We start from the raw sequence: 12,916 nt of genomic DNA on the forward strand, positions 1-12,916 counted from the left end.
CAAGGTACTTTACTGTAGTCAAACCTCAACCCCCCCCCTCCAAGGTACTTTACTGTAGTCAAACCTCAACCCCCTCCAAGGTACTTTACTGTAGTCAAACCTCAACCCCCCCTCCAAGGTACTTTACTGTAGTCAAACCTCAACCCCCTCCAAGGTACTTTACTGTAGTCAAACCTCAGCCCCCCTCCAAGGTACTTTACTGTAGTCAAACCTCAACCCCCTCCCCCTCCAAGGTACTTTACTGCATTCAAACCTCAACCCCCTCCCCTCCAAGGTACTTTAATGTAGTCAAACCTTCCCCCTCCAAGGTACTTTACTGTAGTCAAACCTCAACCCCCTCCCCCTCCAAGGTACTTTACTGCAGTCAAACCTCAACCCCCCTCCCCTCCAAGGTACTTTACTGTAGTCAAACCTCAACCTCCTCCAAGGTACTTTACTGTAGTCAAACCTCAACCTCCCTCCCCCTCCAAGGTACTTTACTGTAGTCAAACCTCAACCCCTCCCCTCCAAGGTACTTTACTGTAGTCAAGCCTCAACCCCCTCCAAGGTACTTTACTGTAGTCAAACCTCAACCCCCTCCAAGGTACTTTACTGTAGTCAAACCTCAACCCCCTCCAAGGTACTTTACTGTAGTCAAACCTCAACCCCCTCCAAGGTACTTTACTGTAGTCAAACCTCAACCCCCTCCCCTCCAAGGTACTTTACTGCATTCAAACCTCAACCCCTCCCCTCCAAGGTACTTTAATGTAGTCAAACCTCAACCCCCTCCAAGGTACTTTACTGTAGTCAAACCTCAACCCCTCCCCTCCAAGGTACTTATTTTACTGCAGTCAAACCTCAACCCTCCTCCCTCCAAGGTACTTTACTGTAGTCAAACCTCATGCCCCCTCCAAGGTACTTTACTGTAGTCAAACCTCAACCCCCCTCCCTCCAAGGTACTTTACTGCAGTCAAACCTCAACCCCTCCCTCCAAGGTACTTTACTGTAGTCAAACCTCAACCCCTCCAAGGTACTTTACTGTAGTCAAACCTCAACCCCCCCTCCAAGGTACTTTACTGCATTCAAACCTCAACCCCCTCCCCTCCAAGGTACTTTACTGTAGTCAAGCCCTCAACCCCCTCCAAGGTACTTTACTGTAGTCAAACCTCAACCTCCTCCCCCTCCAAGGTACTTTACTCAGTCAAACCTCAACCCCCTCCCCTCCAAGGTACTTTACTGTAGTCAAGCCTCAACCCCCCCCTCCAAGGTACTTACTGTAGTCATGACCTCAACCCTCCAAGGTACTTTACTGTAGTCAAACCTCAACCCCCTCCAAGGTGTTTTACTGTAGTCAAACCTCAGCCCCCTCCAAGGTACTTTACTGTAGTCAAACCTCAACCCCTCCCCCTCCAAGGTACTTTACTGCATTCAATTGCCTCAACCCCCTCCCCCTCCAAGGTACTTTAATGTAGTCAAACCTCAACCCCTCCAAGGTACTTTACTGTAGTCAAACCTCAACCCCCTCCCCCTCCAAGGTACTTTACTGCAGTCAAACCTCAACCCCCTCCCCTCCAAGGTACTTTACTGTAGTCAAACCTCAACCCCCTCCAAGGTTTTACTGTAGTCAAACCTCAACCCCCTCCCCTCCAAGGTACTTTACTGCAGTCAAACCTCAACCCCTCCCCCTCCAAGGTACTTTACTGTAGTCAAACCTCAACCCCTCCAAGGTACTTTACTGTAGTCAAACCTCCCCTCCTCCCCTCCAAGGTACTTTACAGTCAAACCTCAACCCCTCCCCCTCCAAGGTACTTTACTGTAGTCAAGCCTCAACCCCCTCCAAGGTACTTTACTGTAGTCAAGACCTCACCCCCCTCCAAGGTACCTTACTTTAGTCAAAACTCACCCCTCCCCTCCAAGGTACCTTAACGTAGTCAAGCCTCAACCCCTCCCCCTCCAAGGTACTTTACCGTAGTCAAGCCTCAACCCCCCCCTCCAAGGTACTTTACTGTAGTCAAAGCTCAACCTCCCCCTCCAAAGTACTTTACTGTATTCAAACCTCAACCCCCTCCCCCTCCAAGGTACTTTACTGTAGTCAAACCTCAACCCCCTCCCCTCCAAGGTACTTTACTGTAGTCAAACCTCAACCCCTCCCCCTCCAAGGTACTTTACTGTAGTCAAACCTCAACCCCCATCCAAGGTACTTTACTGTAGTCAAACCACAACCCCTCCCCTCCAAGGTACTTTACTGTAGTCAAACCTCAACCCCCATCCAAGGTACTTTACTGTAGTCAAACCTCAACCCCCTCCCCCTCCAAGGTACTTTACTGCAGTCAAACCTCAACCCTCCAAGGTACTTTACTGGGTCCCTCAACCCCCTCCAAGGTACTTTACTGTAGTCAAACCTCAACCCCCTCCCCCTCCAAGGTACTTTACTGCATTCAAACCTCAACCCCCTCCCCTCCAAGGTACTTTTGTGGTCCTCCAAGGTACTTTACCTCAACCCTCCCCCTCCAAGGTACTTTACTGCAGTCAAACCTCAACCCCCTCCCCTCCAAGGTACTTTACTGCAGTCAAACCTCAACCCCCTCCCCCCTCCAAGGTACTTTACTGTAGTCAAACCTCAACCCCTCCAAGGTACTTTACTGCAGTCAAACCTCAACCCCCTCCCCTCCAAGGTACTTTACTGTAGTCAAACCTCAACCTCCCTCAGTCCAAGGTACTTTACTGTAGTCAAAGCCTCAACCCCCCTCCAAGGTACTTTACTGTAGTCAACCTCAACCCCTCCTCCAAGGTACTTTACTGTAGTCAAACCTCAACCCCCCCCCTCCAAGGTACTTTACTGTAGTCAAACCTCAACCCCCCCCTCCCCTCCAAGGTACTTTACTGCAGTCAAACCTCAACCCCCCCTCCAAGGTACTTTACTGTAGTCAAACCTCAACTCCCCCCCTCCAAGGTACTTTACTGTAGTCAAACCTCAACCCCCCCCTCCAAGGTACCTTTACTGTAGTCAAACCTCAACCCCCCTCCAAGGTACTTTACTGTAGTCAAACCTCAACCCCTCCCCTCCAAGGTACTTTACTGTAGTCAAACTCAACCCCCCTCCAAGGTACTTTACTGTAGTCAAACCTCAACCCCCTCCCCCTCCAAGGTACTTTACTGTAGTCAAACCTCAACCCTCCCCCTCCAAGGTACTTTACTGTAGTCAAACCTCAACCCCCCTCCCCCTCCAAGGTACTTTACTGTAGTCAAACCTCAACCCCCTCCCTCCAAGGTACTTTACTGTAGTCAAACCTCAACCCCTCCCCCCTCCAAGGTACTTTACTGTAGTCAAACCTCAACCCCCTCCCCTCCAAGGTACTTTTACTGTAGTCAAACCTCAACCCCTCCCCCTCCAAGGTACTTTACTGTAGTCAAACCTCAACCCCCTCCCCTCCAAGGTACTTTACTGTAGTCAAACCTCAACCCCTCCCCCTCCAAGGTACTTTACTGTAGTCAAACCTCAACCCCCTCCCCCTCCAAGGTACTTTACTGTAGTCAAACCTCAACCCCCTCCCCCTCCAAGGTACTTTACTGTAGTCAAACCTCAACCCCCTCCCCCTCCAAGGTACTTTACTGTAGTCAAACCTCAACCCCCTCCAAGGTACTTTACTGTAGTCAAACCTCAACCCCCTCCCCCTCCAAGGTACTTTACTGTAGTCAAACCTCAACCCCTCCCCTCCAAGGTACTTTACTGTAGTCAAACCTCAACCCCCTCCCCTCCAAGGTACTTTACTGTAGTCAAACCTCAACCCCCTCCCCCTCCAAGGTACTTTACTGTAGTCAAACCTCAACCCCTCCCCCTCCAAGGTACTTTACTGTAGTCAAACCTCAACCCCCTCCCCCTCCAAGGTACTTTACTGTAGTCAAACCTCAACCCCCCCCTCCAAGGTACTTTACTGTAGTCAAACCTCAACCCCCTCCTCCAAGGTACTTTACTGTAGTCAAACCTCAACCCCCTCCAAGGTACTTTACTGTAGTCCCTCAACCCCCCCTCCAAGGTACTTTACTGTAGTCAAACCTCAAGGTAATTTTACCCCCTCAACCCCCTCCAAGGTACTTTACTGTAGTCAAACCTCAACCCCCTCCTCCAAGGTACTTTACTGTAGTCAAACCTCAACCCCCCTCCAAGGTACTTTACTGTAGTCAAACCTCAACCCCTCCAAGGTACTTTACTGTAGTCAAACCTCAACCCCCTCCCCCTCCAAGGTACTTTACTGTAGTCAAACCTCAACCCCTCCCCCTCCAAGGTACTTTACTGTAGTCAAACCTCAACCCCCTCCCCCTCCAAGGTACTTTACTGTAGTCAAACCTCAACCCCCTCCAAGGTACTTTACTGTAGTCAACCTCAACCCCCTCCTCCAAGGTACTTTACTGTAGTCAAACCTCAACCCCCTCCCCTCCAAGGTACTTTACTGTAGTCAAACCTCAACCCCCTCCCCCCTCCAAGGTACTTTACTGTAGTCAAACCTCAACCCCCCTCCAAGGTACTTTACTGTAGTCAAACCTCAACCCCCTCCAAGGTACTTTACTGTAGTCAAACCTCAACCCCCCTCCAAGGTACTTTACTGTAGTCAAACCTCAACCCCCTCCTCCAAGGTACTTTACTGTAGTCAAGCCTCAACCCCCCTCCAAGGTACTTTACTGTAGTCAAACCTCAACCCCCTCCCCTCCAAGGTACTTTACTGTAGTCAAACCTCAACCCCCTCCAAGGTACTTTACTGTAGTCAAACCTCAACCCCCCCCTCCAAGGTACTTTACTGTAGTCAAACCTCAACCCCCCTCCAAGGTACTTTACTGTAGTCAAACCTCAACCCCCCTCCAAGGTACTTTACTGTAGTCAAACCTCAACCCCTCCCCCTCCAAGGTACTTTACTGTAGTCTAACCTCAACCCCCCCTCCAAGGTACTTTACTGTAGTCTAACCTCAACCCCCTCCCCCTCCAAGGTACTTTACTGTAGTCTAACCTCAACCCTCCCCCTCCAAGGTACTTTACTGTAGTCTAACCTCAACCCCCTCCCCCTCCAAGGTACTTTACTGTAGTCTAACCTCAACCCCTCCCCCTCCAAGGTACTTTACTGTAGTCTAACCTCAACCCCCCCTCCAAGGTACTTTACTGTAGTCAAACCTCAACCCCCTCCCCTCCAAGGTACTTTACTGTAGTCAAACCTCAACCCCCTCCCCCTCCAAGGTACTTTACTGTAGTCAAACCTCAACCCCCTCCCCCTCCAAGGTACTTTACTGTTGTCAAACCTCAACCCCCCTCCAAGGTACTTTACTGTTGTCAAGCCTCAATCCCCCAAGGGGCAGCTGAAATTTTGCAAAGGGGGGTAATTTGTTTAATTATTAACTATTTTCCCTCTCAATTCATTTCAAACTGTTTCTTGGCATGATGTAACAATGTGCATATTGCCAAAGCGTACTTTGGAAATTAAGTTATTAATTTACAATATTAACATAATATTATTATAATATATTAACATAATCAAACCTTTTGAATAATGGTTTCACATTTGGGGAAATGACACTCTCTAATTGTTTAATATTTTTTTGACATTTTATTGTCAGGAAATGCATCTCTGTCTCAGGTTCAGCTTGTGGTGCAGCGGTTTCACAGCCTTTCCTCTGAAAGGGAACCAGGGTCTCAATGGCAAGGCTGTCCTCACTGTGTCTGTACTTTGTCGAGATTTGAAGGCTTGCCGATCAGTAACTATGGTCAAATAGTTTGTGGTGTCCGTTTAGGGCCAGATAGCACTGCATGTTGCTTTGTGTTTCCTAATAGGTCATGTTTTATAGTTTTGACTGTCTTGTAATTTGGTTTATTCTGATTTGATTTTCTTTCTCTCTCTCTTGTGTGTGTGTCTCGCTGTTTCTCTCTCTCTATCTCGCTCTCTCTCTGTCTCTCACGTGTGTTTCTCTTTCTTTCTCTCTCCCGTCTCTCTCTCTCGTGTCTCTTTCTCTCTCCCGTCTCTCTCTCTCGTGTCTCTCTCTCTCTCTCTCTCGTCTCTCTCTCTGTCGCTCTCTCGTGTGTCTCTCTCTCTCTCTCTCGTCTCCCTCTCGTGTCTCTCTCTCTCGTGTCTCTCTCTCTCGTGTCTCTCTCTCTCGTGTCTCTCTCTCGTGTCTCTCTCTCTCGTGTCTCTCTCTCTCGTGTCTCTCTCTCTCGTGTCTCTTTCTCTCTCCCGTCTCTCTCTCTCGTGTCTCTCTCTCTCTCTCTCGTCTCTCTCTCTGTCGCTCTCTCGTGTGTCTCTCTCTCTCTCTCTCGTCTCCCTCTCGTGTCTCTCTCTCTCTCGTCTCTCTCTCGTGTCTCTCTCTCTCTCGTGTCTCTCTCTCTCTCGTGTGTCTCTCTCTCGTGTGTCTCTCTCTCTCTCTCGTGTCTCTCTTTCGCTCTCGTGTCTCTCTTTCGCTCTCGTGTGTCCCTTCGCTCTCGTGTCTCTCTCTCTCTCTCTCGTGTCTCTCTCTCTCGTGTCTCTCTCTCTCGTGTCTCTCTCTCATCTCTCTCTCTCGTCTCTGTCTCTCTCTCTCTCTCTCTCTCGTGTCTCTCTCGTCTCTCTCTCGTGTCTCTCTCGTCTCTCTCTCTCTCTCGTGTCTCTCTCTCTCGTGTCTCTCGTCTCTCTCTCTCTCGCGTCTCTCTCGTCTCTCTCTCTCGCGTCTCTCTCTCTCTCGCGTCTCTCTCGTCTCTCTCTCTCTCGCGTCTCTCTCGTCTCTCTCTCTCTCGCGTCTCTCTCTCTCTCGCGTCTCTCTCTCTCTCGTGTCTCTCTCGTCTCTCTCTCTCTCTCGTGTCTCTCTCGTCTCTCTCTCTCTCGTGTCTCTCTCTCTCTCTCGTGTCTCTCTCGTCTCTCTCTCTCGTGTCTCTCTCGTCTCTCTCTCTCGTGTCTCTCTCTCTCTCGTGTCTCTCTCGTCTCTCTCTCTCGTGTCTCTCTCTCTCGTGTCTCTCTCTCTCTCGTGTCTCTCTCGTCTCTCTCTCTCTCGTGTCTCTCTCGTCTCTCTCTCTCGTGTCTCTCTCTCTCTCGTCTCTCTCGTCTCTCTCTCTCTCTCTCTCGTGTCTCTCTCTCTCTCGTCTCTCTCTCTCGTGTCTCTCTCGTGTCTCTCTCTCTCTCGTGTCTCTCTCGTCTCTCTCTCTCTCGTGTCTCTCTCGTCTCTCTCTCTCTCTCTCGTCTCTCTCTCTCTCTGTCACTCTGTCGCTCTCTCTCGCTCTCGCGCCTCTCGCTCTCTCGCTCCTTCTCCCCGTCTCTAGACTGTCCTCCCCTGTTCCAGCTCTACCTGTCTGAGTGTCAGATCTACCTGGAGGCAGTACCTGCTATGTTCCGTCTGGAACTACTGGAGAACATCTTCTCTCTGCTCTTCCTGTCCATCGCTGATTTTACCCTCCACAACCATCAGGGGGCGACGACGAGCACAGGCCAGACAGAACACTCCGAAGGGAAGAACAGAAAAGGACAACAGGAAGGGAAGAAGAGAGGAGATGGACAGGAGGAGAAAGAAAGCTCGGGCAAAGCCGAAGTAGTTGGAAGAGGAGAAGAGGATCAGAGCAAAATGACAAAAGAGAACCATCACCAACCCCCTGACTTCCCCTTCTCAGCGTCCCAACGGAGTCACCTTGATCTGGGCCACTTGACGGCAGGCTCCAGGGGCTTCCTAGTGGACCTCGGGGCCATGGAGGGGTTCCTGCGGCTGCTGAGAGAGAGTCTGGAAGGGGTGGTGGTAGTGGGTCAGCGGGCGGGGCAGGAGGAGGGTAGGGCTCTGGCCGGGGAGGTAGAGGCGGCAGAGAGTCTGGGTTGCTCTGTGACGGCAGAGACTTTCGGGGCCCGGCTGCAGAGACTGTCCAAGAGGACGGCCGAAGCCCAGTGGAGACTACAGATTATCACTTCCAACCAGGACAGCGGCAACGGTAAGTTACAACCAGTTACACTAACCTCAACCTCAACCTGAAAACTAGCAGAGCAGCGATCTTGATACCAGACCGCTGTAGTGGGGAGGGAGTTAACAGCTAACGGAGGAAGCTGGGTTTGGTCAGTGTGACAGTGTAAATGAGCAGTGTGTATTCATAGTGTCTGCTGATCCCCTTGTCCACAACATTATCTGTGAATATGGGCCAGTGTCTCTGACCCCCACCCCCAGCTAGAGGTCTGTTACCTCTGCTACCTCCCCAGTCTCAGACCCCCCCAGCTCCAGGTCTAACTGTTACTTCTGCTACCCCCCAGCTCCAGGTCTAACTGTTACCTCTGCTACCCCCCCAGCCCCAGGTCTAACTGTTACCTCTGCTACCCCCCAGCCCCAGGTCTAACTGTTACCTCTACTACCCCCCCAGCTCCAGGTCTAACTGTTACCTCTACTACCCCCCAGTCTCAGACCCCCCCAGCCCCAGGTCTAACTGTTACCTCTACTACCCCCCAGCCCCAGGTCTAACTGTTACCTCTACTACCCCCCCAGTCTCAGACCCCCCAGCCCCAGGTCTAACTGTTACCTCTACTACCCCCCCAGTCTCAGACCCCCCAGCCCCAGGTCTAACTGTTACCTCTACTACCCCCCCCAGTCTCAGACCCCCCAGCCCCAGGTCTAACTGTTACCTCTACTACCCCCCCAGTCTCAGACCCCCCACAGCCCCAGGTCTAACTGTTACCTCTGCCACCCCCCCCAGTCTCAGACCCCCAGCCCCAGGTCTAACTGTTACCTCTACTACCCCCCCCAGTCTCAGACCCCCAGCCCCAGGTCTAACTGTTACCTCTACTACCCCCCCCAGTCTCAGACCCCCAGCCCCAGGTCTAACTGTTACCTCTGCTACCCCCCCAGTCTCAGACCCCCCACAGCCCCAGGTCTAACTGTTACCTCTGCCACCCCCAGTCTCAGACCCCCCACAGCCCCAGGTCTAACTGTTACCTCTGCCACCCCCAGTCTCAGACCCCCCACAGCCCCAGGTCTAACTGTTACCTCTGCTACCCCCCAGTCTCAGACCCCCCCACAGCCCCAGGTCTAACTGTTACCTCTGCCACCCCCAGTCTCAGACCCCCCACAGCCCCAGGTCTAACTGTTACCTCTGCCACCCCCAGTCTCAGACCCCCACCCAGCCCCAGGCGTCTCCAGCAGCCAGTCCTGCCTCCTGTCTAAAAGGAAGAAGCAGCAGTACTGGGGTCAGGAGGAGGAAAAGGCCTAGACGACAACACTCTGACAGACAACCCTCCACAGAGATACACAAGGGAGAGGTCAGCGCCAGCCCCTCAGGTAAGCAGCTCCTCGGGTAAGCAGCTCCTCGGGTAAGCAGCTCCTCGGGTAAGCAGCTCCTCGGGTAAGCAGCTCCTCGGGTAAGCAGCTCCTCAGGTAAGCAGCTCCTCGGGTAAGCAGCTCCTCGGGTAAGCAGCTCCTCGGGTAAGCAGCTCCTCAGGTAAGCAGCTCCTCGGGTAAGCAGCTCCTCGGGTAAGCAGCTCCTCAGGTAAGCAGCCAGCCCCTCAGGTAAGCAGCCAGCCCCTCAGGTAAGCAGCCAGCCCCTCAGGTAAGCAGCCAGCCCCTCAGGTAAGCAGCCAGCCCCTCAGGTAAGCAGCCAGCCCCTCAGGTGACACAGGAAGCAACATATAAAGCCTATTTTCTGCTAAGTTGTCATGGTATTTCCTAATTACGTGTGCCATTACGTGCCATTGTGCCATTATGTGTTCGTGTGCCATTCAGAGGGTGAATGGGGAAGACAAAATATTTAAGTGTCTTTTGAACGGGGTTTGGTAGTAGGTACCAGGGCGCACCAGTTAGTGTCAAGAACTGCAACGATGCTGGGTTTTTCACGCTCAACAGTTTCCCGTTTGTATCAAGAATGGTCCACCCACCCAAAAACCATCCAGACAACTTGACACAACTGTGGGAAGCCTTGGAGACAACATGGACCAGAATCCCTGTGGAACACTCTCAACACCTTGTAGAGTCCGTTCCCAGACGAATTGAGGCTGTTCTGAGGGCCTAACGGGGTGCAACTCAATATTCGGAAGGTGTTCTTAATGTTTGGTATACTCAGCGTGGTTCCTTCTAGAACTGTTGTCCCCTGTTCCAGATGGAAGTGGCGGAGCCGGGCGGTCGGAGTGGGAGGTGTGCCCCTGTGGAAGTATGGGTAGCTGGGTAGTTCCGGCCATGCTGTCTCCACCTGAGTCCCTGCTCATGGCCTGCATCCGCCGAGGAAACTACATGGAAGCACACCAGGTTAGGACCAAGGGTTACGGGTTAGGACCAAGGGTTACGGATTAGGACCAAGGGTTACGGGTTAGGACCCAGGGTTACAGGTTAGGACCCAGGGTTACAGGGTTAGGTTACGGGTTAGGACCAAGGGTTACAGGGTTAGGTTACAGGTTAGGACCCAGGGTTACAGGTTAGGACCCAGGGTTACGGGTTAGGACCCAGGGTTACAGGGTTAGGACCCAGGGTTACGGGTTAGGACCCAGGGTTAGGACCCAGGGTTACGGGTTAGGACCAAGGGTTACAGGGTTAGGTTACAGGTTAGGACCAAGGGTTACAGGGTTAGGTTACAGGTTAGGACCCAGGGTTACAGGTTAGGACCCAGGGTTACGGGTTAGGACCCAGGGTTACAGGGTTAGGACCCAGGGTTACGGGTTAGGACCCAGGGTTACGGGTTAGGACCCAGGGTTACGGGTTAGGACCCAGGGTTACGGGTTAGGACCCAGGGTTACAGGTTAGGACCCAGGGTTACGGGTTAGGACCCAGGGTTACAGGGTTAGGACCAAGGGTTACGGGTTAGGACCCAGGGTTAGGTTACGGGTTAGGACCCAGGGTTAGGTTACGGGTTAGGACCCAGGGTTACAGGGTATAGGACCCAGGGTTACGGGTTAGGACCAAGGGTTACAGGGTTACAGGTTAGGACCCAGGGTTACAGGTTAGGACCCAGGGTTACAGGGTTACAGGTTAGGACCCAGGGTTACAGGTTAGGACCCAGGGTTACAGGGTTAGGACCCAGGGTTACAGGGTTAGGACCCAGGGTTACAGGGTTAGGACCCAGGGTTACAGGGTTAGGACCAAGGGTTACGGGTTAGGACCAAGGGTTACGGGTTAGGACCCAGGGTTACAGGGTTAGGACCAAGGGTTACGGGTTAGGACCAAGGGTTACGGGTTAGGACCCAGGGTTACAGGGTTAGGACCAAGGGTTACGGGTTAGGACCAAGGGTTACAGGGTTACAGGTTAGGACCCAGGGTTACAGGTTAGGACCCAGGGTTACAGGGTTAGGACCAAGGGTTACGGGTTAGGACCCAGGGTTACAGGGTTAGGACCAAGGGTTACGGGTTAGGACCAAGGGTTACGGGTTAGGACCCAGGGTTACAGGGTTAGGACCAAGGGTTACGGGTTAGGACCCAGGGTTACAGGTTAGGACCCAGGGTTACAGGGTTAGGACCCAGGGTTACAGGTTAGGACCCAGGGTTACAGGGTTAGGTTACGGGTTAGGACCAAGGGTTAGGACCCAGGGTTACAGGGTTAGGTTACGGGTTAGGACCAAGGGTTACAGGTTAGGACCCAGGGTTACAGGTTAGGACCCAGGGTTACAAGTAGGACCCAGGGTTACAGGTTAGGACCCAGGGTTACAGGTTAGGACCCAGGGTTACAGGTTAGGACCCAGGGTTACAGGTTAGGACCCAGGGTTACAAGTAGGACCCAGGGTTACAGGTTAGGACCCAGGGTTACAGGTTAGGACCCAGGGTTACAGGTTAGGACCCAGGGTTACAGGGTTACAGGTTAGGACCCCCCTTCCTCTTGGCCCGATTCCTTCAATATTTGCAGATCTTTAAGGCCGTCTGCGATATTGGTGAAAGCTTTACAAATACACCTCTTATACCTGTTTTCCAACCCGTCAGATCTACAGGGGTTGACGGGTTGGAGCCACGCGGATGGTCTAGGGAGTCAGTTGGGACTGGCTGTTGGGTTGGGCAGCATGTAGTGTTGTGATATTGTGTGACATGGTTTACATCTCTGGTTGGTCCCATCCTGGTCCTCTTATCTGTCTGTCTAGGTTTCTCTGACCTTTTTGACCTCTGTATAGGTTTCTCTGACCTTTTTGACCTCTGTATAGGTTTCTCTGACCTTTTTGACCTCTGTATAGGTTTCTCTGACCTTTTTGACCTCTGTGTAGATTTCTCTGACCTTTTTGACCTCTGTGTAGGTTTCTCTGACCTTTTTGACCTCTGTGTAGGTTTCTCTGACCTTTGACCTCTGTGTAGGTGTCTCTGATGTTTGGCCTCTGTGTAGGTGTCTCTGACCTTTGACCTCTGTGTAGGTGTCTCTGATGTTTGGCCTGGAGGGGTCATGGTGCTTTGGGGAACTGGTCTTCATGGAGCATTACCGGGAAGTCCTGGAGGAGCTGGGTCGCGTGGAGCAGAAGATGGAGACCCACTCTTTATCTTCGTCCTCCTCTTCCTCAGAGGGCCTGGGAGCGACGGTCGTGGCGCCCGCCCCGGGGCGTAGTCGCCTGGGAAGTAGTGGGCGCTCCACCCTGCAGGCCATCGGGAGCGCTGCCGCTGCTGGTAATGTAGCAGACACTCTTCTCCAGAAAGACGTACCGGTCAGGGAAGTCAACTGAAGTGAAACAATCAAGGAGACTTCCGTACGATCACAATAAAACGTTGTTCCTGTGTATCTTGTCTTCCACATAGCATCTCACCTGTCTTAACACACAGTCTTGCTCGGTTCTCATTTGATAGGACGGTTATTTAGGTGCTTTTACTTTGTGAATGTCCTCTTATCGTGTGTGAACTATAACTCTTTCATCCTCTCTGTTAGATAAGTCCTTCTACTCTATATAGATCTGTGTGTGTTTCTGTCAAGTTAGGGTTCGAGTCTGTCTGTAACATTGGGGTTAGAGTCTGTCTGTCTGTAGAGTTTGGGTTAGAGGCTGACTCCCTGTCTGTCTGTAGAGGTGGG

General features: G+C 52.1%; 1 protein-coding gene across 1 annotated transcript in view; it reads left to right on the forward strand.

The window, feature by feature from the left end:
* Nucleotides 1–12,916, forward strand: part of zfyve26 (zinc finger, FYVE domain containing 26) — a 153,602-nt gene that overhangs the window by 20,663 nt on the left and 120,023 nt on the right. Inside the window, 5 exon segments of the mRNA XM_065025938.1 lie at nucleotides 7,250–7,903; nucleotides 8,654–8,673; nucleotides 9,069–9,234; nucleotides 10,049–10,194; nucleotides 12,273–12,519. Of these exon segments, the coding sequence (XP_064882010.1) occupies nucleotides 7,250–7,903; nucleotides 8,654–8,673; nucleotides 9,069–9,234; nucleotides 10,049–10,194; nucleotides 12,273–12,519 (1,233 nt within the window).

Source organism: Oncorhynchus nerka, linkage group LG12 (assembly GCF_034236695.1).
Source record: "Oncorhynchus nerka isolate Pitt River linkage group LG12, Oner_Uvic_2.0, whole genome shotgun sequence".
NCBI classification, from domain to species: domain Eukaryota; kingdom Metazoa; phylum Chordata; class Actinopteri; order Salmoniformes; family Salmonidae; genus Oncorhynchus; species Oncorhynchus nerka.